This window comes from Trachypithecus francoisi, unplaced genomic scaffold, assembly GCF_009764315.1.
Source record: "Trachypithecus francoisi isolate TF-2019V2 unplaced genomic scaffold, Tfra_2.0 Lachesis_group6, whole genome shotgun sequence".
In the NCBI taxonomy this organism is placed as follows: domain Eukaryota; kingdom Metazoa; phylum Chordata; class Mammalia; order Primates; family Cercopithecidae; genus Trachypithecus; species Trachypithecus francoisi.
The window spans coordinates 32,629,220-32,656,701 of record NW_022681471.1 but is presented as its reverse complement, the minus strand read 5'-3'; the positions used below and the strand labels follow the sequence as shown (position 1 = coordinate 32,656,701).

At 43.2% G+C, this 27,482-nt stretch overlaps 1 protein-coding gene across 3 annotated transcripts; it reads right to left on the bottom strand.

Moving 5' to 3' along the window:
- Positions 1 to 378: 378 nt before the first annotated feature.
- On the bottom strand, positions 379 to 11,780 carry RHOXF1 (Rhox homeobox family member 1). Of its 3 annotated transcripts, none has more exons than XM_033201075.1 (6): positions 11,652 to 11,780; positions 9,975 to 11,542; positions 9,677 to 9,830; positions 7,406 to 7,845; positions 3,838 to 3,883; positions 379 to 628 (listed from the first exon to the last, which is right to left on the bottom strand). In XM_033201075.1, exons 3-6 carry the CDS (start codon positions 9,740 to 9,742, stop codon positions 512 to 514), a joined length of 669 nt encoding a protein of 222 aa, XP_033056966.1. In that variant the 5' UTR covers positions 9,743 to 9,830; positions 9,975 to 11,542; positions 11,652 to 11,780; the 3' UTR covers positions 379 to 511. The 3 variants fall into 3 exon arrangements, with proteins under 3 accessions (XP_033056966.1, XP_033056967.1, XP_033056965.1); XM_033201076.1 differs by having other exon boundaries at positions 9,677 to 11,214; positions 11,401 to 11,542; XM_033201074.1 differs by having other exon boundaries at positions 9,677 to 11,542.
- Positions 11,781 to 27,482: the final 15,702 nt, after the last annotated feature.

Below are 27,482 nucleotides of genomic sequence, written 5' to 3'. Positions count from 1 at the left end.
AGGAGACCTCTTTGTCATTTTGTTTAAATGGCTTTTTTTTTTTTGATGTGGAATCTCGCTCTGTTGCCCAGGCTGAAGTGCAGTGGTGCGATCTCGGCTCACTGCAACCTCTGCCTCCTGGGTTCAAGCCTCCAGCATAGCTGGGATTACAGGTGCCTGCCACCACGTCCAGCTATTTTTTTTGTATTTTTGATAGAGATGGGGTTTCACCATCTTGGCCAGGCTGGTCTTGAACTCCTGACCTCATGATTCACCCACCTCAGCCTCCCAAAGTGTTAGGATTACAGGAGTGAGCCACTGTGCCCGGCCTTAATGGCTTTTAAAAACAATTTGCACCTATACCATACTAACCACAATTGACACACAATAACAAATATATTGAGAATTTGCCTCTTTATTGATAACATAAATTCAGAGGAGATAAGGGTAGCCTGAGGGGCATGGGCAGCCCAGGTATCAGTGGCACCAGAAAAACCCATCTCCAAACTAGCTCCTGAAGAAGGATGGCATTCTAGGGCTCGTCCATGACGACGTAGACACAGTTGTCTGAGTCAGCAAGTAGTTCATTGGCGAGCATTAATTCCCTCTCATATCGCCTGCATCTGGCCCTTTTATTCTTAAACCAAACCTACAATCAGAGGGAAAAGGGGATTGGTTCAGTATATTGAACAGTTTATGTCATAATAGAAAAACACAGTATGCAACTTTATATGCTATTGAGATTTTAGACTGCATCAGGGGAAGCTATTTCCTCATTTCATTGCTAAAATACCTTAGGAAAGTTAACAACACAGCTCCTGGCCCTTCAGCTCACCCTTAGTGAGCACCAGCTTTGTGCCAAGTCCTGGAATAAGCTTATTACTTTGTATCTTTCTTCTCCATTTTATTGATTGATTGATTGATTGAGACAGGGTCTTGCTGTTTTGCCTGGGCTGGGGTCCAGTGGTACAATCACAGCTCACTGTGACATTGAACCCCTGGGCTCAAGAGATCCTCTCACCTCATCCTCCCAAGTAGCTGCGCCCAGCCCCAGTTTTAATAGTCTTTAATGGTTACTTCCAGGTATTGGATGCAGTTTTGGCTTATGAGTTGTTCCAGGTCCTTGCTGTTAATTCAATGCCTGGCAACAGGGTAACAAAAGGTGTGCATCTGACAAGTGACCATCAGCTATCCAGCTGCCGCCTGCTCCCTCCTCACTAGGGAGTTTCACCTTGTTCATGGGAGAAGTTCGGCATGGTAAAAAGTGGGCCTAATTTCAAGTCGTTTTCAGGGGACTGTTTAAAAAATCCATCTTTGGTATGTAGTAAATAATAGGAAAGAGCACACTGGAATTTTAGACAGGTTTCCTTCCAGGATGTCTAAGGGATCATTTGTCCTCTGACAAGAGAGGCCTAGACACTGCCTTGATAATTTTAGCCTGTAGCATTAAGGAAAGTTGAAACCAACTCGACCCAAATTAACTGAAACTCTTAAAAATCTTTACCCACCCAACAGTTTAGGGAAGATGCATACCATTGTCACCAATGCCAAATCTTCGTTCTCCAACCTGCTGCACCCTCCAAACCTTCCTGGGCTCAGGACAAGGTCAGCTCACTCTGTTTTAGCTACAGCTCCAGGATCCTGGGCTGGAGGTGCTGTAGCCCAGTGTGGCAGGGCCCCCTAGGCCCTGCTACTCAACCAGGAGATCTGAATCCCACCCCTTATTCCTAAGGCAAAAGGTGGAACCAGCATTTAGGAAGATGGTTAACATCAATGTGGGGGAAGGGTCACAAATATGGCTCCTCCCTAAATATCTGCCAACAATTAAAAAGCAAACAGACAAAGAGAACCTGTCAGTTACATGTCACTAGCCTCTCAGCATCCTCGTTAATGGAGTTTATATTGTATTTATTACTTTCAAAAGTTCTCAAACTGCAAATTGTAAGTGGCACAAAGGGCCTTCTTTCTTTGCCTGACTTTCCCATTTAAGGATTTGCAGTCTTCTGCTGCATGAGACCAGTCTCTAAAAGTCTAAAAGAGCTCATTTTGGGAGGTTTCAAGTGTACCACTGGTCAAATCTATAAACATAACCCAAGTGTACAGTGGGTTAACTGGTATGTTCTGGTATTAGGTCTACATTCCCAATGCTGGTTTCATAAACCAGTTGCATTATATCCGCAAAAGCTATGGGGAAACTATGTATTACTTTCTTGGGGGAAATTTATGCTGTATAGTTTGGAGATACTTGAGAACATTCTGTCTCTTTCCTTATTTGCATCTTGTGGCTCATATTCTTTTCAGAGAACTATGGAGAGAACATTATGTAAACCCAGGGAGGGGAAAAACAACTCACCAAACCTTGTTTTTCTTTTCCTCTGAGTTTGCCTTACCAGCTCAAGAAAAGCAGACCCAACCTCTTTTCAACTTCTCCACCCGAACCAGGTGTGATTGTGAGCCCACCCTTTGCCATTAGGATGTCAGCACTCAGTAACCTGCTTTGTCAGGCTGCTTTTATGAACAACCCACCACCAGATCTGCAGTGCATTTCCCTCACTACACTCACACATGAACTCTGCATAAAAGCTAATAATAAGGTCATCCTGATTTTTGTTTTCTTTTCTTTTTTTTGAAAACATCACTTTGATACTATGTATGGTTTTCTTTAGTCTTAAGTGGTCATCATTTGAATCCTATGACCTACAATTAGTTAACACTGCTTAAAGGAATGAAAAGTATTTGAAATTAACATGGTTGTGAATCTACTCTAAAATGAGGGCCACCTCTCCAAACAAATTCCAGAAAACCCACGCCTTCAAAAAAGTACCACCAAAAAGAAATATAAATCCTTAGATGGAGGGAAATTCCTCAAGAGAACAGTCACTTACACATTTAGTAGTTTGATAATGTTGAATTTGTATGGTATGTGCAAAGCCTATTTTGCCCATTATTTTTCTCTAACCTTTTCACCCTTCTTGGTCAATTGAAATGAGTTCAATATTACTCAATTACTCATTTTGTTTCATTCTTTAGACAATTTTCCAAGCATAAAAACCTTAAAAACTTTCCTCAATTCCAAAATAATGTGACTATTTTAGCAATATTTTCAGGTTGACACATCAAAGTATTTTAGAAAATTAAAACTTAGCGCTGCCACTGTCTATACTGCTTTACCAATAACTTAAAAACAAAAGGAGAAGGACCAGGGGCTTGGACATTTAAGCTATCTTCCCATCAGTCTCAGCTTAACTAAATATACGTTATTTAGTCGTGTAACGCGTTCTATGGGTGAATTAGTCCCTCATCCCAATATTATAAATTCACTCATTTAGCTAAGTGTTTATGCCTGGCTTTAAATAATTTAGTACACTCGAACCCTCTTATAACCCTACTCCTCCCTGCATTAACTTGAATACTTCTAAGGTAAGACTGAGCCCCACCATGACTCTACACAGAAATTGCTCCTAAAAGATACCAGTGTTAGAAGGAATCGAATTTTATTTATTGGATACATACATATATGTATATATGTATTATATATGTATATATAAAATACATATATGTGTTTCTTATGTATGTATTTGTTTAATTTTGTATACAGATTAGAAGCAGTTTTTTGTTTTGTTTTTCCTTTAGTCAAATCATGTTCCCTAATGGGAATAGGAAAGAGGAAAGAATCATAAGCTGGAGCTTACTCCCTTTTCTACCGACAAAGAACCCAAACTTCAAACTTATTTGCCAACATAAAAAAAGACAATAATAAAAACAACAACTTTAGAATGTTCAGGACAAAGCCTTCAATGCCCTGAAGCAGGTTTTAGAATGGCTGCCCTCTCAAATTGCTTTTTCAAGTGTACTTACCCGCACTTTGTCTTCAGTCACATCTAAGTTTTCGGCAAGTTCCCTTCTGTGGAGAGAAAATCACACATGGTTAGTATTCAAGGTTGTGGATGGAACGAAATATATAGTATGTACTATATACTTCATGCTTGCTTTACAATTTATAATCTCCCCTCACACCTCCCCCAAGCATATACTTTTCTTTAATTCCCAGGTCCATGGTTGCTTTAGAAATGGTTTACCCTCATCACAAAATTTAAGGTGACGTTAACAACTCAGTAATCAAGAGAAATTTTTTTTGTTCTTTTTTTTTTTTTGAGACAGAGTCTCGCTCTGTCGCCCAGGCTGGAGTGCAGTGGCCGGATCTCAGCTCACTGCAAGCTCCGCCTCCTCGGTTTACACCATTCTCCTGCCTCAGCCTCCCGAGTAGCTGGGACTACAGGCGCCCGCCATCTTGCCCGGCTAGTTTTTTGTATTTTTTAGTAGAGATGGGGTTTCACCGTGTTAGCCAGGATGGTCTCGATCTCCTGACCTCGTGATCCCCCCGTCTCGGCCTCCCAAAGTGCTGGGATTACAGGCTTGAGTCACCGCGCCCGGCCTTTGTTCTTTTTAAAATTGAGACAAAGTCGCACTCTGTCTCCTAGGCTGGAGTTCTGTGGCGTGATTTCAGCTCACTGCAACCTCTGCCTCCAGGGTTCAAGCGATTCTCGTGCCTCAGCCTCTCGAGTAGCTGCAATTACAGGCACATACCACCACGCCCTGTTGATTTTTGTATTTTTAGTAGAGATGGGGTTTTGTTATGTTGACCAGGCTGGTCTGGAACTCTCGACCTCAGGTGATCCGCCCGTCTCAGCCTCCCAAAGTGCTGGGATTTGGGGCATGAACCACTGCACCCCACCAAGATGAATAATTTTAATGCATTATTATTATTATTATTATTATTATTATTATTATTGAGACAGGGTCTCACTGTCGTCTAAGGCTGGAGTGCAGTGGCAGGATCACTGTTCACTACAGCCTCCATGTCCTGGGCTCGAACGATCCTCCTGCCTCAGTCTTCCAAGTATCTGGGAGTACAGGCACGCATCACCACACCCACCCGGCTAATTTTTTAAGTTTTATTTAGAGACGGGGTTTCACCATGTTGCCCAGGCTGTTCTTGAACTCCTGGATTCAAGCAATCTTCCCATCTCGGCCTCCCAAAAGTGCTGGGATTACAGGCCTGAGCCACCGTGCCCAGCCCTAATGCACTATTTTAATAAATAACAATTAATGCAAAAATCTGTGATGAGGGCCAGGCGCTATGGCTCAGGCCTGTAATCCCAGCAGTTTGGGAGGACATGGCGGGCAGACTGCTTGGACCCAGAAGTTTGAGACCAGCCTGGGCAACATGGTGAAACCTTATCTCTACACAAAAAAATACAAAAATTAGCCAGGTGTGGTGGCCTGTGCCCGCAGTCCCAGCTACTCAGGAGGCTGACACGGGAGGATGGCTTGAACCCAGGAAGCGAAGGCTGCAGAGAGCTGAAATGGCACTGCTGCACTCCAACCTGGGCCACAGAGAGAGACTCTGTCTCAAAACAAAACAAAAAAAACAGAAGAACAAAAAACCAACCAACCAAACAACAACAACAAAAAAACTATGATGAACGAATTATCAAAATTTTAAATAAAGGAAGGATCTAGCACTGTAGTTGCATGACAGTACCTCATTCTCCTTACCCCAATTTCAACAAAATTTTATTTATAAAAACAGACCAGAGCTGGGTATGGTGGCTCACTCCTGTAATCCCAGCAACTTAGGAGGCTGAGGTGGGAGGATTGCTTGAGGCCAGGAGTTCAGCTTGGGTGACAGATCCCCCACTCAAAAACAACAACAACAACAACAGGCCATCATCATGGGTAATAAAAGAAAAAACAGATAAACTGGACTATATCAAAATTTAAAACTTCTGTATATCAAAAGATACAATGAACAGAGTAAAAAGACAACTCATAGAATGGAAGGAAATATTTGCACATCACATCTGATAAGGAGTTAATATCCAGAATATATAAAGAGCTCCTATAACCCAATAACCAAAAAAAGAAAAAAAAGAAAAGAAAGAAAAAAAGAAAAAGCCACTCAGATTTTAAAATGGGTGAAGGACTTAAAGAGACATTTCTCCAAAGAAGGTATACAAATGGCCACTAAGCACATGAAAAGATGCACAACATCACCAATCATTAGGGAAATGCAAATCGAAACTATAATGAAGTATCACCTCACACCTATTAGGATGGCAATGTAAAAAACCCCAGAAAATAACAAGTGTTGGTGAGGATGTGGAGAAACTGGAACCCCCATGTACTGTTGGTGTGTATGGACCTGTATCTATAAAATTGAATATTATTTAGCCTTAAAAAGGAAGGAAATTGTAATATATGTTGCCATATGGATGAACCTTGAAGACCTTATGCTAAGCGAAATAAGTCAGTGACAAAAATGCAAATACTGTATGATTCTACTTACATGAGGTACCTAGAGTAGTCAAAATCATAGGGACATAAAATAAAACAGTAGAATGGTGGTTGCCAGGGGTTGGGGAAAGGGGGAAAAGGGGAGTTGCTTAACTGGTATAGAGATTTAGCTTGGCAACATGAGAAGAATTCTAGAGCTCTATTGCACAATAGTGTGAACATACTTAACACAACTGAACTCTATACTTAAAAAGTTGTTTAGACGGTAAATTTGTGTATTTTACCACATCTTTAAAAAAGGGAGGCACGGGCCGGGCGCGGTGGCTCAAGCCTGTAATCCCAGCACTTTGGGAGGCCGAGACGGGCGGATCACGAGGTCAGGAGATCGAGACCATCCTGGCTAATACGGTGAAACCCCGTCTCTACTAAAAAAATACAAAAAACTAGCCGGGCGCGGTGGCGGGCGCCTGTAGTCCCAGCTACTCCGGAGGCTGAGGGAGGAGAATGGCGGGAACCCGGGAGGCGGAGCTTGCAGTGAGCTGAGATCCGCCACTGCACTCCAGCCTGGGCGACAGAGCGAGACTCCGTCTCAAAAAAAAAAAAAAGGCCGGGCGCGGTGGCTCAAGCCTGTAATCCCAGCACTTTGGGAGGCCGAGACGGGTGGATCACGAGGTCAGGAGATCGAGACCATCCTGGCTAACACGGTGAAACCCCGTCTCTACTAAAAAATAAAAAAAAAAAAAATTAGCCGGGCGAGGTGGCGGGCGCCTGTAGTCCCAGCTACTCGGGAGGCTGAGGCAGGAGAATGGCGTGAACCCGGAGGCGGAGCTTGCAGTGAGCTGAGATCCGGCCACAGCACTCTAGCCTGGGCGACAGAGCGAGACTCCGTCTCAAAAAAAAAAAAAAAAAAAAAAGGGAGGCACGAACTAGTTTCCAGGTTTCATTCACATAAACATTGCAATAAAATATTTACCTTGATGCCCAGGAGGTGAACATCCCCCTCCACACCAGCACAAAGGCAGGCAAGGACCCCCAGTGGCTTTTTCCTCATGACTGGGTGGGGCAAGGGAGACAAAAAGATGCCTCGAAACGAACTTCGATCTCGCGGCTCCTGGAGCAGGACACTTACCTTGTGGACACATCAGGGTATTGAGTGCGTTGGAAAACACTTTCCAGCTCCTCCACCTGCCACGGCCTGAACTTCCTGCGCCGAATTTGTGGCTGCATGTTCTCGGGCTGCGGATCCTCCATGGCCGCCTGGGCTGGCTCCTCCAGGGGCTGCTGCAGCTGCCTAGGCCCCTGGTTTCCACCGCCGCCCTCGTGGATCATGCCGCCATAGTGGTTCATGCAATTCTCGTGGTTCACGCCGCCCTCAGGGTTCATATTACCCATGAGGCCTGGAGCTCCTTGGCCAACATGGCCTTCTACCCTTGATGCTGCCCCCAGCTCAGGTGTGGGGCTTATTTTTAGCTGGTATACATTCAGGCAGTAGAACTTCGTGTCATGGACGAGCGAACGTGCCATGGCTGGAGTGCTGCGCCCCTTACACAAACCCCGTGGAGTCTGCAGCTGGAGTGGGGGGGTCAGAGGGTGGAGCTAGTTCCTGTTCTCATGCTTGGTATTGGTTACAGTTGCAATCAGCGGGACTTGCTTATGCGCACAAGCAAGAGAGGGAATGGAGAGGAGTAGGGGGATGGGAAGGTGGGGGTGCGGGTGGGGGTGGGGAGTGGGGGGTTGCAGGGGGTAGTGGGGGGTGTGAGTGTGGGGGTGGGGTGTGGGTGGGGGAGTGGAGGTGCAAGTGGGGGGTGGGGGTGTGCACGGTGAGGATGGGGGTTGCAAGTGGGGGGTGGGGTGTGGTTGGGGGTGGGAAGCTGGGTGGGGGTACACAATGAGGGTGGGGGTTGCAGGTGGGGATGGGGTATGGGTGGAGGGTGGGGGGTGCGCAGTGAGGGTGGGGGTGTGGGTTGGGGTGGGGGTTGCGGGTGGGGGTACGTGGTGGGGGTGGGGGTTGTGGGTGGAAATGGGGGTGTGGGTGGAGGGTGGGGGCTGTGGGTGGGGGTACGTGGTGGGGGTAGGGGTTGTGGGTGGGGTGAGGAGTGTGGTATGGGTCGTGGCTGGGGGTGGCGGTTGAGGGTGGAATGGGGTGGCCAAAACATAGGGGCAGTGTGGAAAAGGGCCAACAGGAGGCATATATGTATGCAACATGGGGTCCCAGCTTGCAGCGTAGCTGACTACACCCTACTCGGGCCTAGTTATTACCCCGAGGAAAGCTGATTTGGGGGCTCAAGGGGGAGGTGAGATCTCACAGTGACTATAGGACTGCTTGAGTAAGTTTGGAGAATATCTCATGGCCTGACCCTCCATATTTGGCAGCCTACACGGGGCACGGGCTAGTAATTAAGCTGAAACGATTGGCTAGGGGGCTGCTTGTTCAGAGTTCCAGCAAAGGCACTGAAAGCAGAGCTGCCATGCTCTCTTCAGTGCTGGGATTGGGATCTTGGAGACAGGCATGCAGAGCATTCTGGGTGGTAAGGTGTGCTCTGTAAGAATCCGATGCACCCTTTGAGAAAGTCAACACAGAATAAACACGAGGCTGAATCTGTTAGCCTGAGACTGAATATCTTCGGCTGTGCAAGAGAAACCTGTACTCATGGCAAAATGGAGTGCTATTAGGACAAGCAATCAATCAATCAATCAATCAATAAATAAATAAATAAATAAAAATCGGGGATGGTATAGGAAGAATCCTAGTAAGGGCATACCTGCCAAAAATCTCCAATCTTGGGATGGAGATTTGGGATCTATGGATGTGCAGCTTACTGGATGTGGGGCCACTTCTGCTCCGCAGAGCCTCATAATTACACAGCCTCCCTAGTACTGCCCCTGTGTTTTGGCCACGCCACCCCAATAAGCCCAATCACGAAGAAAAACCCTGAAGAGCCTGGTGCAGTGGCTCCTGCACTAGTCCCAGCTACTCAGGAGGCTGAGATGGGAGGATCACTTGAACCCAGGAGTTTGAGGCTGTGGTGAGCTAGAATCATGTGGCGGCACTCCAGCCTGGGCAACAGATAGAGGCCCCTTTTCTCTAAAATAAATAATAAAATAAGAAATAAAATGAAAATGAAAGAAAGGAAAATGCTAGAGAGTCTGTCATGAGGAAGGGCATGGAGATGTTTTCTGAGGGTGGACAACTCATGAATCCTTAATTTTTCTAGAGATTGTGTGTGTGCTGTTAAGTGATGGTATATACTTTATTTTGTTTTTTAAAAATATTTTTAAAATTTTTATTATTTTTAAATGTTCTTTTAAAAACTTTCTGTATCTATTTACAAATATTGGTTATTTGAGGGTTTTTTGGCAGCATATATAAAGATTCAGACCCATTGAGTCTGTAGCCTACCAAGAGAGAGAGCTCTGGTCTTCCTGGTGATTCTGAGCATGGAAAGGCCCTTGCACTTGGCAGCATGCAGGGAACCAGTATGGCAGGACTAAGCCACTCGCCCCATTAATTGACTGCCATCCACTGGGCTAAGTGAGATCCTTGCATTCTATCCCTAGTGAAAGAAGAGAGAGGAATAAGAAGAAAAATAGATAATAAGAAAATTGAAAAAGAAATGAAGAAATGTACATTGTGGGGAGCAGAAAAGGACTACCAGTAATGGGAGGCATCAGCTAGGAGCACAGATCCGAAGCATGACTGTGTGTTCTGGGACACTGGATGAATCTATCTGGTTCTTAGCTTCCTCACCTATAAAATGGAGATACCAACAGTGTCTCGATCATAGGGTTTTCATGAGAGTTCAATGAGGCAAAGCATACATGTAACTGAACACAGCTCTGACTGCTCGCCACTTGCAAAGTCCAATGAACAAGAATGACGTCTGGTAAAAGAAAGTGGCTTTATTCCAGAGCTAGCTGAGGGGAAGTAGTACAGGCTGCCTTAAGGAAGCCACTACAGCCTTTGGGGCAGAAGGCAGGAGCTTTGAAAGGGGGGCTTGGCATGAACGACATGCAGGGGAGAGGGCGATGGAATGCAGAGTCTATGTGACTTGCCTCAGATGTCTTATCTATTAGGTGGTCTGGCTGGCACCGTCATGGGCAGAGCTAGGTTGTAAATTGAGGCAATCTCAATTTGCCTCCTGGTAGGAGGAGAGTTCTGGAGGTTCCTGGTTTGCTTTAAGGTTCAGTCTCTGTAACTTCTAAGTAAACACGTAGTTAGATAAGCTTGCTGTGTAGGGAGTGTCTGGTGGAGAGAAGGTAAAGGTTATAATTGCATTCCCAAAGAGCTAAGTAGGAGGTGTGAGGAAAGGAAAAAGGAAAAAATAATTCATTTGAGTCTTTAAAAAAGAGGTACTTGGTTACATATAGACTGTTTTATTCTTTTTCTTCAACTCCAAATAGTCAATTTATCAGCAAATCCTGTTGACCCCACCTCAGAAACACATTCCCAAACCTTTAATTTTTTTCTCTGACATGCCTAAGATAATCACTATCGTCTTAAACCTGGGATAATGCATCAATGTCCTGTCTCCCTGCTTTCACCTTTTTTCTCCTATAACATTCTCCACCCAGCAGCCAGAGTGATCTGATGATGAAAATGTGAATTACACCATCGTGCCCCTGCTTATCACTTTCATAAGGCTTGTTCTTGGGTTGGGTCCAGAGTAGGTACTTAATACATGGTAATGTTTATTACATTATCTGGTATCTAAGAATAAAATATATTAGGCCAAGAAAGAAAATCGATCTGCTGAGTGAAAGACACAGTCTTCTGGCACATTTCCTGGCCCAGGGCTCATACATGCAGCAGCCAACTGAGGCTTACTGATGGAAGCACATATAGGTACATAGAAACGCGGTACATGTATTGTTCTCACAAGAAGATGCTCTATCTTCATTACATGCTCCCGGAGGATAACAATCACTCTCTCTCTTTCCCTTGTGAATAAAAAAATATGAAAGTGAGTCAAGTAGGAAATGTGAGGCTACATGGTCTGGTCATTTGTGAAATTGTATAATTAAGCACCTCAATTAATCCTCAAAACACCTCTATGATTTAGGTATGATTGTTATCTCCATTTAAAAAAGTATTAAACCAAGGCAAAATGAGAATAAACTGCTCACCAGATTAGCCAGCTAGCAGGTGGTGAGTGAAGCCATGATTCAGATACCCAGTCTGGTTCTAGGGTCGCTGCTCACATAAATCTGTTACATCAGGCTGTGATTTGTGGCTATTTTTGCTTAGGACGTGGGTTCCATTGGGTACCTAAGGTTTTCAAGAGTGAATCAAAAATTAAAAACTAAATTACATTTAAAATAAAACATTCAAGTAAATACTAGCTTTTCTGGTGCCCACATAGGGCAACGACACTCACCTAAGGTGCCTATGAGTGACTGAAGGTGAGAAAACACCGGGGTACACTGTGGAAATCTGAGATGTGGAAGAACATCGAGCTGTCACAGATGTCCCAGCTAGTCTATTGCACCCCATGATTAAAACTCTTACATGTCTCTCATGCAGCATTTGATCCAAGGCTGAAAATTGATCATGAACTGATTAGGCAAGAGAAGGAGAGGGGTGCAGACTCCAACAAAAGTCAGATTGAGGAGGCAACATTTTGGTTGAAGTCAGAGAGAGGCCGTGAGATTGCCATCCCTTGACATCTTTTTGAAAGTGAATTGTTTAATCACTTTTTTTTTTTTTTTTTTTTAGCTGATTTCTTAGCCATCGTGCAGAAATATGAGGCAGGGGCACTTATCCATTAGGTACAGTAGGTAAGGTACCTAAGCCCCATGACACCCTTAGCGGCCCATGAAAATGGTTTAGTTTCTTTCATAAAATGGTGCCGAAGATAATGATAGTTGCAAAGGGAAAAATAGGATAGACCAATATCATAGTATGATACCAAGCATAGGGCCTATTATTGGAAGCTATTTCCAATGCTCAGGATATTAACATCTTCTGGAGCGTCTGCAAAACACATCTTGAAGGGAGAACCATAAAGTCCTCAATTTGGCCTGCCTCTTTTATTTAACAATAAAGTTTTATTTATTTCTGAGCACAAGATTACGATTTTATTTCTAGAAAATGGGAGAAAAGGTGGAAGGAAGAGGAGGCAGGGAAAAGGTGGAAACTTGCCCAGGCCCACAGCAGGAGCCCAACACAGGGAACACTTAAGCTTGTGTAGAGTACTTGTAACCAGAAGCCCGGAGGGGGGGGCACAGCAGAGGATGCAATGTGCCACTGTCGCGGCCAGAGCCCATGCAGTGTAAACATTAACATTCTTGGATGCACTAAGCACTGGGCTGCGGTCTACACTTGCACTCTGAGGTGGTGGAGTCATTGCTAAAATTTTGGAGTACTTGGACTTTTCTCAAGAGGCGTTGCACTTCTTGTCCCTACCGGGGATTACCGCAGGTCGCAGCCCAGAGTCTGCGGAGGCGCACCGTTTCATCGACAGCAGGGACTGAACCTTCAGCCCAGGAGAAGCCAAGATGGCACCGATATCGCACCCGGGGAATGGAGGACCGGGAAGAACTTAATGGTTAGTGCCTGGATGGTGACAGGTGCTCCAGTGTACTCGGGCAAACTACCTTTTCCTGCGACAGCCGATTATCTTTGTGCAGCTTTCAGTTTGCGGCCCCTAACCTCCTCCAGCCCGCAAACCCAGGCCTCCAGTGTTCTGATCTTTCTCTTTGCCTTTCCACCTTTCCAGATGCGATTCCTTCCGTGATCTCAGTGACTGTATCAGGCGAAAACGAGAAGGGCAAAATACCGTCCAAATGTAAACAGGAGCAGCCACACCAGCAGCAGCAGAATGCCGCGGTAGTTCGGCAGGCCCTGGCCCCATGGACAAAGAGAAGCTCGACAGTGGCAGTGGCCACGAACTCAGAAAGCCTGAGGACACTCAGCAGCTCCTCTGGCTCATCACTTTCACATTGGTGCAACTACAGGAGCTGAAGAACATTTTCCAACTTGCTCCATACCCGGACGTGTTAGGTAAGTGGCATGCTCAGGCGGCACCCACTTTTCACGGAGCTGGGGCTGGGCTCAGGGCTTATTCTCTTTCCCCAGGCCCCTTCCAAACCTTTCTGAGCCAAAGGCTACCTAGGGGTTTCAAGGCTGCTGGGGCCTGTTTGCCCTCGGACTTCAGGGTGGAGGCAATGCCTCCTGGACATCAAGGTAAATATTTTCAAGCATCATTTAAATGAATCAAGTGGGGAAACTTTGGCCTGATAACTAGGTTTGTATAAATAGAATTTGATTGGAACCAGAACCATGATCAGTGTGAGGAGAGTAAGGCATAGTCATGCAAGTGGATGGGCAAATTCTGCTTTTATTTAAATATTTGATAATTTGCTCATAATATTTTTGATTTTTCAGAGTAGTGCAAAAAGTGTTATTTTTCTGGAATCCTGAACTTTTTTGTGCCCCCTTACATTCAGTATGGGGGAAAATCATTCCTAAAGACAGCCTTAATCTGGATATTACAAAATAGTGTACTCGGGGAGAGGTGTTGGGGGATAAGTATTTAAAAGCAAGCTTGAAATGAACAACATAAATTTTGTTTTATCCACAACTCTAAATACTGAACATTTGTGGTTTTCTCCTTCCAGAAAGGAACTTGTAAGATGCATGAGCATGACTGAAACCAGTGTGCAGGTCACTATACCTGAAAAAACTTATTTGGCAGGGCAGCCATTCTAAAACCTGCTTCAAGACGTAGATAACATTGCCCCAGATATTCTGAAGTTGGTGTGATTTTGTTGCCTTTTCCAGGTTTGGGAAATAAGTTCATACTTTGAGTTTTTGTGAACAGAAAATGGGATAAGAAAACCTCAGCTTATGGAAATTTCCCATTATCAGAGTTGACATGATTTCAAAAAAGACCAAAGAAAATAGAACCAGACTACTTTTCTAGTTCCTATATATTAATACAATTAATATATATGTGAATAGTATCAGTATGAAGTATATACAATATGTTATATTGTATATAAATATAAATAAACAATATGCAGTGTATGTATATATATATACACACACATACACATGTGTATATATATTAGAGAGGACATCTATGTGAAGATTATCTATAAGATGGGAATAAAAGCATTGTCTATGCCATAGAATTGAGGAGAGGAATAAATGACAATATGTGTAAATACCTAGCATAATACCTAGTCACAGAGTAAGACCTCAGAAATATTTATTACTATTACTCTGTAATATATCCTCTCACTACAGTATAACTCATGGCATATGTGACATAACAGAAGAAGCCTGGTTAGGAGTCATACATTTGGTTCTTTTGGAGATACACACTGAAATATCTACTGGTGAAATGATGTGATGTCTAGATGTGCATCACAAAAATCCAGGGGGAGATCCAAGTGTGTTTGAGAATTGGTTAGGGTATTCATGAAACAAGGTTGTCTATGAATAATTGTTGAAACTGGGTCATGGGTACAAATAGGGTTCATCTTTACCATTCTCTCTGCTTTTATGTATGTCTGACCGTTTGTATAATAGAAAAATTGTAATAATCAGAGTTGTAAATTCAAATGTTGACAAGGCCAGACAGGTGACATAAAAGAGAAAAGCAAGCAGAGTAGGGACTGTGGCAAACTGGGAAAGAATATGTGTTTTCCAAAGGGGCAGCCAGTATTCAGCTCCAGCTTAGTGTTGCTGGCTGGCAATGTTGGGCCAGGACTGCCAGATTTTTCAGTTTTTCAAGATTGGCCCCAAATTAAAATGTTGATATGAAACCTTCAGTTCTTTAAATGTTGGTAACTAACTGAAATATGTTTTATTGAAAAGTATGGGGGCCATCTAAATCAGGTCTGCAGAACAGACTCAGGCTGGAGCTGCTAGTTTGTAAACTCTGCCTAAGAAGCCAATTTTAAGCAATTTTCATTCTCTGGAGCAGTAGAATATAATTGACAGCATTTCTAAAGCCGACAATCCAAGAATGCCATTGTGCTGTCCTGCTGTTCCTTATCATAAGTCCCGTGCCCATATATGCTTTGCTCTCTGCCTTCCATCCCTGCCTGAAGTTTCTCTAACTTTATCTTTTATTCTCTTTATTTGGTTCTGATATTAAGGTTCAGAGCACTGATGACTAAGACTTCACAAGTGTCCCAGAGAGGAGACCTCACAGTAATGAATTAGGCACCAGCTCACCTGATCTTTCTCTCTGGTACATTTTGCAGCTCTTCTTAACAATATGCAGGTCCTTTGGACAGTTTTCAGAAAGATTATGCCTCAAGGGGCAAGGTACCAGGCTGGAAGGGCAGGGCACCCTTGAGAAGAAAAAGGGAATTTTATAAAACTAGTATCTATTTGTGATCAAGTAAAACTTCCTAAAGTTCAGCAGTTCTTTCAATCTCCGTTTTGTTCTTTTTCTTCTCTTATATTGAAGTAAAATTTAAAATTTAATACTTTTATTTTTTAAAAGCATGTATGGCATCATTTCAGTCTTACTAAATTCTCTCTGCATCCATTCACCCATCCTTCTTTTTTTTGTGTGTGTGTAGTGGTCTCTGTGAGAGGGTTCATTAATGTCAATCCTGATCCTTTCTTCCTCATGAGATGTCAGTAGATTTTTTTTTTTTTTTTGCTTTGGACTTCTATGAATTGATTGAATTTTTTTTTTTTTTTTTTTTTTTTTTTTTGAGGCGGAGTCTCGCTCTGTTGCCCGGACTGGAGTGCAGTGGCCGGATCTCAGCTCACTGCAAGCTCCGCCTCCCGGGTTTACGCCATTCTCCTGCCTCAGCCTCCCGAGTAGCTGGACTACAGGCGCCCGCCACCTCGCCCGGCTAGTTTTTGTATTTTTAGTAGAGACGGGGTTTCACCGTGTTAGCCAGGATGGTCTCGATCTCCTGACCTCGTGATCCGCCCGTCTCGGCCTCCCAAAGTGCTGGGATTACAGGCTTGAGCCACCGCGCCCGGCCGAATTGATTGAATTTTTATGCCAATTATTTTAAAAGTATTACATAGAAGAACAAATGGACAGAAACATTTAAATGCAATCAAATCTTGTTGATGTTGAAGTATAGGAAATAATCTTGCATTGTCAGGTAAACTGCAGGACACTCATATTTGGGTTTCAAATAAACAACAAATATTTTTGTATAAAGCATGTCCCAAATATTGCATGAGACACAGTTATCCAAAAATATTTGTTATCAGTAGTTTGACTCAGCGCTCCGTATTTTTATTGCAACTCTCATATAAACATATTGTCATTTTCGTAGGAAATGCTTTGAATACTTTGTCCTTTTTTCCCCATCCATTCATCCCATTTATTTTTATTTTAACTTAGGAGAGATTCAGGAAAACATTAGGTACTTTGATTTGAGCCATCCCTATAATTATACAGATGCATATATTATATACACTCATATATATAATCTATATACAGATATATATGACAGTGTGCTCTATATAATACCTAATATAAACACACATGAAACACAGACTGAACTGACTGTATTGTTGAAACAGCTGCTCAGTGAAATATGTCTTGTGGCCAGTGGGCCTTCTGAAACTGACCTGACAGTTCTATAGACCAGTGGTCCCCAGCCTTATTGGCACCAGGGACTGGTTTCGTGGAAGACAATTTTTCCATGGACTTGGTGGGCAGGACAGTGGTTTCGAGATGAAACTGTTCCACCTCAGATCGTCAGGCATTAGTTAGATTCTCATAAGGAGCGTGCAACCTAGATCCCTCACATGTGCAGTTTACAGTAGGGTTCGCACTCCTATGACAATAAAATGCCACCACTGATCCGACAGGAAGGAGAGCTCAGGCAGTAATGTTTGTTCGCCTGCTATTCATCTCCTGCTGCTCAGCCCATTTACTAACAGGCCACAGACCAGTACTGCTCTGTGGCCCAGGGGTTGGGGAGCCCTGCCATGGACTGTTCTTTTGATAAAAATAGAAATGAACCCTTCTGGTCTTAAAGTTTGAACCTTACATTTGTTTTATCTGAGTTCCTTCCTCAGGAAGCAACCTTCAGGCCTTTCAAAAAAAAGGGATCAAAGAACTGAAACTCACCAGATCACCACATTCAGACAGTGAAATGCTAGACCCCTCTTTCATCTTGATTGCTTCCTTGCCCCTCCCTAGTTCCTGTTTTCTTACACATTGTTACATTTCTTCCCTCCTATTAAACTCCTAGTTTTAGTTGGTCCGGGGGATGGGTTTGAGACTGAGCTTCCATCTCAGCTGCAGCATCTGATTATAGCCTTCTTCCTTGGCAGTACTCACTGTCTCAGTGATTGGCCTTCTGTGCAGTGAGCAGCAGGACTGACTGTAGCCTTGGTGTTTTGGTAACACTTCCCTTCGGTCATTTCGGAATGAGGCAGAGAAAGGACAAGGTCTCCTGTTTAGCTTAGACTTGAATGTCATGTGGATCTGGAAGGAGGCAGGGACCCAGTTGCCCTACTGGCTTTTTTATTTATCCCCTTATCCCACAGCAGCAGTGAGGTATCTGGGAGGCCTTGGGCTCTGGAGGAAGTGTCAAAGTTGGTGGAAGAGCCCCGAGCCCAGCAAATCTGCCCACTCCCTGCAGGACTGCTGCTTTCACTTTCAATCTTGCCCATGGCCTAGGGACTGGAATGGCCTCAGCCATCAGCTGGGTGGCCTCCGCCAAGGCTCTTGAAACCAGTCCTACTGCTCACACTAGTGGTCTTGCTTTCTAGGGTGGCCCTCTGCCCCACATGGCATCCCATTAGCTTCTGCCTTCTAGTCCGCCAATTATGGCAGCTACCCACACCCCTATGGGTGTGACAAGCTGTGGCCTAGCCTTCTCAACAAAGAGAGGGAGGAGAAGTGAGTGAGCTCACCTGCCTGCAGAGTCCCTGACATCTTCTGACTATTCACATTTCCTCTCTGCCTGCCTTGTGTTTTCACTCGTTCAATCCAGCTAGCTGATGGATCCCTTATATATCCTACCTACCCCCTTACATTCTTACTCTTCATCACGTCCCTTCACAAGGTGCCCTGGTCTCCTTCCTCTACCTTTCACCTCCTGCTGGAGCACACATGGCCAAACACCTCATACTCACTGGAATTTCCTTGTCTTATGTTATCATTTGAGAGAAATATATGTAATATATATGTTATATATTATATATGTTAATATATTAATATATTATATATATTATGTAATAAAAATGTATATTTTTAAGTGATGAGGTCTCACTACCTTGCCCAAGCTAGTCTGGAACTCCTGGCCTCAGGCGATCTTCTCACCTCAGCCTCCCAAGCAGCTGGGATTAGACAGCATGTTTCTATTCCCTACTACACTGAGCTCCTGGAAGGAAGGACCTCTGTTTTATTCATCCCAGAATTCTAGTGCTGACAAAGATTATCTTATTGACCAAATTCTACTCAGGTTCCCTTGAGCTCTTTTTCAACTAGGCCTGGGTTTTTGGATTTCTGAGTTTGTCTCTGCATTGTCCAGTTTCAGCAAGGAAATTGCTAAGTCCTGCTAAGTCTATTTAGCCATTCCCCGTATCCAACCACTCTCAATATCTTATCTGGTTCCTCATCCTCCATCATGTCCCAGGTGATGTTTGATCACCCTGGGCTGCCTTCAGCAAAAATTCTGTTAGGTCGGTTTAGCCCAAATATTCCATTATGCCTGATGTTTCCTCTTAGTAAATTTCCGTCCATTGACTCCCACCTTGTTCCTTGGCTCTAAATTCCCACTTGCTTACACAATTTTAGCTGATCTCAATCTATCTCCCCCATTGTAAGATGCCATTGCAGTGGTTCCTATACTTATCTTGATATTTCCCCCTTGAACACAGTCTTTCTCACCATCTTTAACATGTGTCATTTGAAAAAAAAGTTGAACAGTAATGATGCTGTGACTTTTATAGGATCAGATTCATCATTGGACTCCTGGACCTATCACTGTGGACCTCAAACGTGCACCTTTTAAGCCCTTTCCTTCACTCCTGACTGATGGATTTGGGATCCACTGCTAAGTCAGACTTTTGAACCATTGTTCCAGGCAAACTTCTGTTAAAGCTGGTAAGGACTGATTTGATTCTTAAGATTCTGAGTATACTCTCTGAAGCAGGTTAGAGTACCAGCTTCTTTTGAAAGGTGTCTCCTAGGCTGGATGGTCTCCTTCCTGGATCTCTGTCTTGAGTGGGGATTATTCTCTGGCTTCCTGGGCTGGAATTTTTCTTTCTGGCTTTCTATTTTGAGTGGGAATTATTCATTGATTCTTTGGCTGGAAATTTTTTTTTTTTTTTGAGACAGGGTCTTCCTCTGTTGGCCAGGCTGGAGTGCAGTGGTGTGATCATGGCTCACTGCAGCCTTAACCTCCCAGACTTAAGCAATCCTCCCACCTCAGCACCCCTGAGTAGCTAGGAGTACAGGCACATGCCACCATGCCTGGCTAATTTTAATTTTTTTTTTTTTTTTTTTGTAGAGACAGGGTCTCACTATGTTGCCCAAGCTGGAAATTTTTTTCCTTATTTTGTGAGGTCTCTCTGTTCTATTTGATCCTTTTTTTCCCATGGGAACTTCTGAGTCAACTGAAACACCATTCTTGAATTCCTACTGACTATATGCTCCACCTACACTGTCCAACTCCTTCTTGTTGACGTGATTTTGCTGAGGATAATTTGGAACTTCACTGGTCTTTTTGGGAAACTTATGATCTCCCCAGACTGGTGTCTCTAAGACTTCTCTCTTCCCATTGGTTTCTCTCCTCCTTCCTCCTCTTACTGTAACCAAATGCAAGCTCAGCTGCTCATTGCTTGCAAAATTGAATAACAAGGACGAGGGTGGTAAAAAGAAAGTGACTTTTATTCCAGAGCTTAGCAGTGGGGAAACAGAACAGGCTCCTGCCTTAAGGGAACTGCTTTAACTTTCAGGGCAGAAAGCAAGGGCTTAAAAAGGGAAAGTTGGTGTGAATGGCATGGAGGAGGGGCGAGGAAGTGTGGGGTCTATGTAACTCACTTGGATGACTTATGTTGAGTGATGCCATGTGATGGTCTGGTCTGCACCATCATGGATGCAATTGGATTGTGAATTAATTGTTGTCTTGAGACAATCTCCTGGTGGGGAATTCCAGAGGGTGCCTGTTTTGAGATTTGGTCCCTGATACTTCTAAGCAAACATATATTTAGATAAGCTTTCAGTCTAGGTGTTACTGGTGGAGGGTGTCCAGGTTCTTGGCGTTTTGAACAAAGAATTGGACAAAATGCACAAAAAAAAGCAAGGAAAGAGTGAAGCAACAAAAGCAGAGATTTACTGAAATCGAAAGTACACTCCACAGGGTGGCAGCAGGCCTGAGCAGTGGCTCAAGGGCCCGGATACAGAATCTTCCTGGGTCCAAATACCCCCTAGAGGTTTCCCATTGGCCACTTGGTGCTCACCTCATGTAAATAAAGTGGTGGCCTGCAATCAGTCTGAATGGTTGTGGAAAGCAACCAATCAGAGGCTGAAGTGAACTTACAAAGGTCACATTCCTATGCAAACATCTGGTGGTTGCAGAAAGCAACCAATCAGAGGCTAAAGTGAAGTCACAAAGTTGTACTTCTATGCAAACGAAGACCTGGCTGGCAATCAATCAGATTGAGCTGAACTAAAGTTATAAAGTTACACGCCTATACAAAGGTCTGATTGGTTGCCAAAATCAACCAATCAGAGGTACTTTCAATTTCCCATCTGCCGTGAAGGGAAAGGTGGGGGTTTGCAAAGGCAGTAGCCTCTGGTCCTTTTGTTACTTAGGTGTGGAAAGTTAGGGTTTTCCTTTCAATTTAGTTCTAGGAAGTCAGCGTGAAACAGCTTTAGGTTCCCTGCCTCCAGCCCCTATTCTCCTGCTTCACAGGGAGTGCCTGTTGGAAAGAAGGTAAAGTTTATAATTGTATTCCTAAAGAGCAAAGTAAGAGGTGAAGGAAAAAGAAAAAAGGTAAAAATAATTCTTTTAAAGAAAATGAGGTACTTGGTTACAACTCCCCACTGTCAAATTCCATTCCATTTTCATGGGATTTGGGCATTGTTTTTATTCTGGCTACTTACTGCTGAAAGTGGGAGGAGTTATAGGGTATCAGAATGGAACTGATCCATTGGAGTTGGAAATATTCACAAATACTGGGGTTCACAGACAATGTTTGCTGGAGCATTATGGTACGAGGCCAGGAAAGTCTCTTGGGAAAACCTGTCTTGCATTTCCATACAGAAGGTGCAACAGCAGTAAAATCCACAGCAAAGAAATATGCCTATCCCTGCAACCAGGGACAAAGTTATGAGGAGCTTTAGACGCCAGGACGGTTCTGACCTGAACCAGGATACTAACTATTGAGCTAGCAACAATGTGGGGTCAGACATAGTTTTGATTTGTTGGTTCATGTCTTGCAGAGCTAACATTTTCTGAATTATCTGGGATAATAGGTAGCATTCAGTCTTAATTACTTATCATGCCCCGTCCCCACTGTCAATTGTATCCAGAGTTCCTGTGGGGATATGATGACAGGTGGACTCAATACACAAATTGAACAATTTTTTTTTTGTTTTAGTTTATATTTTCCACATCTTTTGGTTAAGACATACAGGAGGGGTCATAAATATTTATGAAGGCTGTCTTGACACATGTGTATGGAACAAATATGTATGTAACCTGAGAAGGTGCCACTGCACTCCAGCCCTGGGGACAGAGTGAGACTGTCTCTGAAATAATAATAATAATAATAATAATAATAATAATAAAATCCAAGCTAAGAACAAATGTACAAGTAAAGATGCAGGTAAAAATGAATTGTCTGATATCCATTACCTCACATATGTCAAGCACAGTAGTAAAACAATGAACTCATGCATTTAACATTTTAGGTTTTTGCTTCTGTGATGCCAAACATGGACATGCTGTAAAAATAGTTAATAGGGAAATAACTTCAAATGATGGCTAGCCTTGTTTAATGTTATGTTTGCCTAAAATAAGAATCTAGATCTTTTCTAAGTAAGATAAACCACTTAAACACTAATTACTGAACCTAAGTTTTAAGTTTATATGCTTTTGGGGTTTTATTTTTTTTTTTTAGATGGAGTCTCCCTCTGTCGCCCAGGCTGGAGTGCAGTGGCGCGATCTCGGCTCACTGCAACCTCCACCTCCCGGTTTCAAGTGATTCTCCTGCCTCAGCCTCCCAAGTAGCTGGGACTACAGGCGCGTGCCACCATGCCTGGCTACTTTTTTGTATTTTTAGTAGAGATAAGAGTTTCACTGTGTTAGCCAGGATGGTCTCAATCTCCTGACCTCATGATCCGCCCACCTTAGCCTCTCAAAGTGTTGGGATTACAGGAGTGAGCCACCATGCCTGGCTTGGTGTTTTATTTTTATATGATATAGTGAAGCTAAATACATCTGGTTCTGTTAATAAACATGAACAATTATACAATGAGGAAGTATATTCCTGTAGAAATTGTGTGTTCATAAATTTGCTAATCTGCTACAGAACACTAGTATATGACAGTGCTATGGACTCAATGTTTGTGTCACCCCCAAATTCATACGTTGAAATCCTGACCCCTAATGTGATTGTATTAGAAGGTGGGACCTTTGGTAGGTTATTAGGTCATGAGGGTAGAGTCTTCACAAATGGGATTAGTGCCCTTAAGCATTCTCTGCCTGTTTCTATTCTGTAAATACATGTAAAGCCCTGATAAATTTCCCCAAATGTCATTGTTACAAACCTATTTGTATCTTTACTACAGAGCATATCCTGGGAAAATTTTTTATTTGAAATCACATGGTTAAGAGTTCAGAATTGGTTAGAAGAATAGGGAATGCCTTATGCTAATATATCTACGATGACATATTTGTGTTCCTGTAGTGTTAAGGATAGGAAGGCAATGGCTATTCAACAGCAGCAACAATAATAACAACAATTAATCTAAAGAAACTTAAAAGAAAATATGACTAAATATTTACCCACTTTTGGCATTTGAGTTTTGCTTTCAATTATTTAAACTGGATTTCCTGAAGTACTTAATTTGAAATGTGAATATCTGTTCTCTTCAAGTGATACCTTTTTCCTTTGCTGATTTTAATGTGTTTTCTGTAGCTGTAATAAGCCAAAATCAGGTGTCTGACAGCTTTTCTGAGTCCAGATGCACAGAATGCTCTGTGAAAGACCATGATCCATTCTCTCCCCATCAACACCTTTTTATTTGTCCTGTACCCCATTTATTTTGTCTAGAAGCAAACACACAAACCTTAGGCCTATTAAAGTTGTGTTTTGGCTTAGTTTCGGTACACATATCCTTTAAATACAGCAGTTATTAAAAATTATTTTAGGCAATTAGAAAGGGTAAAGAGTTCTTGGTGGAATTTTCCATCGATAAAAAGCAGCCCCCAAGCCATTTCTTTTCTAACAGAAAGCGGCCTGAAACGTCAAGCTGCAAGCATAGCTATGCAAGCTAGCTGTCATATTGAATACCAGCAGCTGTACCTGGAAGGCAGGCACATTCAATGTGGCGATTCTCGCTCCCTTTTGTGGCCACGTGTGCAGGTGTCACGGCACCAGTGGGGTAAAGTCACATGTGCAGGTGTCATGGCAACAATCAGATAGAAGCCACAATTGTATAATAAAATATTAGGGTTGGAGGGCCAGTCTTTTCATGAGCTGTGTAAATGGAACACCTGGTCAAACCGATCCCCTGGGCCCTATGTAAATCAATCACCGCCTCCTCAAGCCTCCGTACAAAATTGATCACGTTTTGCCCCAAATCCGGAAACCCTCTCTCGGGCGACCTGCTTTCTCAGCATGAGGAAGCTTATTCTCTCTCTCTTCCTTTTTTTCTGTTAAACTTTCTGCTCCTTAACCCACTCCACGTGTGTGTCCATGTCGTTAATCATCAGCGTGAGACAGCTAACCACAGGTATTTCCCTAGACGAAGCCATTTCACTTTGAATGGTTTGGCACTATTGTCAAATATCATACTCGTTATAAGTCTATGCAGATTTTCCATTTATTCTTGAGTCAGTTTTGGTAGCTTGTATGTTTGTAGGAACTTTTTTCAATACATTAGGGCATCTAATTTGTTGAAATACAATGTTCATAGTATTTTCTTATAATCCTTTTTATTTCTGTCATATCAGTGGTAACATCCCCTTTTTTTTTTTTTTTTTGAGACAGAGTCTTGCTCAGTCACCCAGTCTAGAGTGCAGTGGCGTGATCTCGGCTCACTGCAAGCTCCGCCTCCCAGGTTCCGGCCATTCTCTTGCCTCAGCCTCCCAAGTAGCTGGGACTACAGGCGCCTGCCGCCACGCCCAGCTAATTTTTTGCATTTTTAGTAGAGACGGGGTCTCGATCTCCTGACCTCATGATCCGCCCACCTCGGCCTCCCAAAGTGCTGGGATTACAGGCGTGAGCCACCGCGACCGGCCACCATCCCCTCTTCTAAAAAAATAATTTCAACTTTTATCTTTGATTCAGGGGATACATGTGCAGGTTTGTTACATGAGTATATTGCATGATGTTGAGGTTTGAGATATGAATGGTCCTGTCATCCGGATGGGATACTAGTAAACATAGTACCCAACAGTTTTTCAACCCTTGCTCCATTCCCTACCTTCCCCCATCAGTCCCCAGTGCCTATTATTGCCATCTTTTTGTCCATGAGTACCCAATGTTTAGCTACCACTGTAAGTGAGTACATGCAGTATTTGGTTTTCTGTTCCTGTGTTAATTAACTTAGGATAATGGCCTCCAGCTGCATCCGTGTTGCTGCCAAAGACATGATTTCATTCTTTTTTATGTCTGCACAGTATGCCACGCTGTATGTGTACCACATTTTCTTTATCTAGTCCACCCTTGATAGGCATCTAGGTTGAGTCCACGCCTTCACTATAGTGAATATTGCTGTGATGAATATATGAATGCATGTGTCTTTTTGGTAGAACAGTTTATTTTCTTTTGGATATATGCCAGTAATGGGATTGCTGGGTCAAATGACAGTTCTGTTTTAAGTTCTTTGAGAATTCTCCAAACTGCTCTCCAAAGTGGCTGAACTAATTGACATTTCCACCAACAGTGTGTAAGTGTCCTTTTTTTCTGCAGCATCACCAGCATCTGTTGTTTTTTGACTTATTAATAATAGCCATTCTGATGGATGTGAGATGGTATCTCATTGTGGTTTTGATTTGCATTTCTCCGATGATTAGTGATATTGAACATTTTTTCAAATGTTTGTTGGCCACTTGTATGTCTTATTTTGAAAAGTGTCTGTTCTGGCCGGGCGCGGTGGCTCAAGCCTGTAATCCCAGCACTTTGGGAGGCCGAGGCGGGTGGATCACGAGGTCAGGAGATCGAGACTACCCTGGCTAACATGGTGAAACCCCGTCTCTACTAAAAAAAATACAAAAAACTAGCTGGGCGAGGTGGCGGCGCCTGTAGTCCCAGCTACTCGGGAGGCTGAGGCAGGAGAATGGCGTGAACCCAGGAGGCAGAGCTTGCAGTGAGCTGAGATCCGGCCACTGTACTCCAGCCTGGGCGACAGAGCGAGACTCCGTCTCAAAAAAAAAAAAAAAAAGAAAAGTGTCTGTTCATGTGTTGTTTGCTCACTTTCTAATGGAGTTACTTGTTTTTTATTTCTTGAATTGTTTCCTTATAGATTCTGGATACTAGGCCTTTGTTGGATGCATAGTTTGTGAATATTTTCTCCCATTCTGTCGGCTATTTACTCTGTTTATAGCTTCTTTTGCTATGCAAAAGTGCTTTAGTTTACTTGGGTCCCAATTGTCAATTTTTGTTTTTGTTGCAATTGCTTTTGAGGATTTACAAACTCTTTCTCAAGGCTGATGTCCAGAATAGTGTTTCCTAGATTTTCTAGGGTTCTTATAGTTTGACGTCTTACATTTAAATCTTTAACCCATCTTCAGTTAATTTTTGTATATGATAAAAGGTAGGGGTCCAGTTTCATTCTTCTGCATATAGCTAGCTAGCTATCTCCGCACCATTTACTGAATAGGGAAATAGTTGCTCATTTTTGTAGGAGATCAAATGGCCATAGGTGTGCAGCTTTATTTCTGGGCTCTCTATTCTGTTCCATTGGTCTATGTGTCTGTTTTTGTACCAGTATTATCCCCTCTTTCATTTCTTATTTTAGTTTTTGATATTCTCTCTTTTTCTTAGTCTGGTTAAAAGTTTGTCAACTTTGTTGATCTTTCAGAGAACCACATTTTGGTCCTGCTGATTGTTTATACTGCTTTCCTATTCTCTATTTTGTTTATTCTTAGAAGCAAAATTTATTCAAAGACCTGGGCTAACATTCTTAACTATCTGTGAGCCGTAATAAAGAAATCAATGTACTTTATGTTCTTAGCTCCCACAATTTAGCCTAAATATTTGCCCTGGCATGCTTGCATTAGGTCATAGCCTGTTCCTTTTCCTTATTTGAAGGTGTTTTTACCTTTCTCAGCATTCCATAAATTACTTCCTCCTTCCTTTGTTCTCCTCTGCCTTTGCCTCTCATAAAAAGTTCTAAGTTGCTAGCCAGTTGGGACTAATACAGAATGTGAGGTTCCATTCCAGTCAGTGGAAACTGGACAGAGCAGTAGTGTGTCCAGAATTGGTGGGTTCTTGGTCCTGCTGACTTCAATAATGAAGCCGTGGACCATCGTGGTGAGCGTTACAGCTCTTATAGGTGGCGTGTCTGGAGTTTTTCGTTCCTCCCAGTGGGTTCGTGGTCTCACTGGCTTCAGGAGTGAAGCTGCAGACTTTCGCAGTGAGTGTTACAGCTCATGAAGGCAGTGTGGACCCAAAGAGGGAGCAGCAGCAAGGTTTACTGTAAAGAGCAAAAGAACAAAGCTTCCACAGTGTGGAAGGGGACCCGAGGGGCTAGCCCCTGGCTGACTTGGGAAACCTGCTTTTATTCCCTTATCTGGCCCCACCCACATCCTGCTGATTGGTCCGTTTTACAGACAGCTGATTAGTCCATTTTACAGAGAGCTGATTGGTGCGTTTACAATCTGTGAGCTAGACACAGAGTGCTGATTGGTGCATTTACAATCCTTTAGCTAGACACAAAAGTTCTCCAAGCCCCACTAGATTAGCTAGACACAGAGCACTGATTGGTGCGTTTACAAACCTTGAGCTAGACACAGGGTGCTGATTGGTGCATTTACAAACCTTGAGCTAGACATAAAAGTTCTCCAAGTCACCACCAGATTAGCTAGAT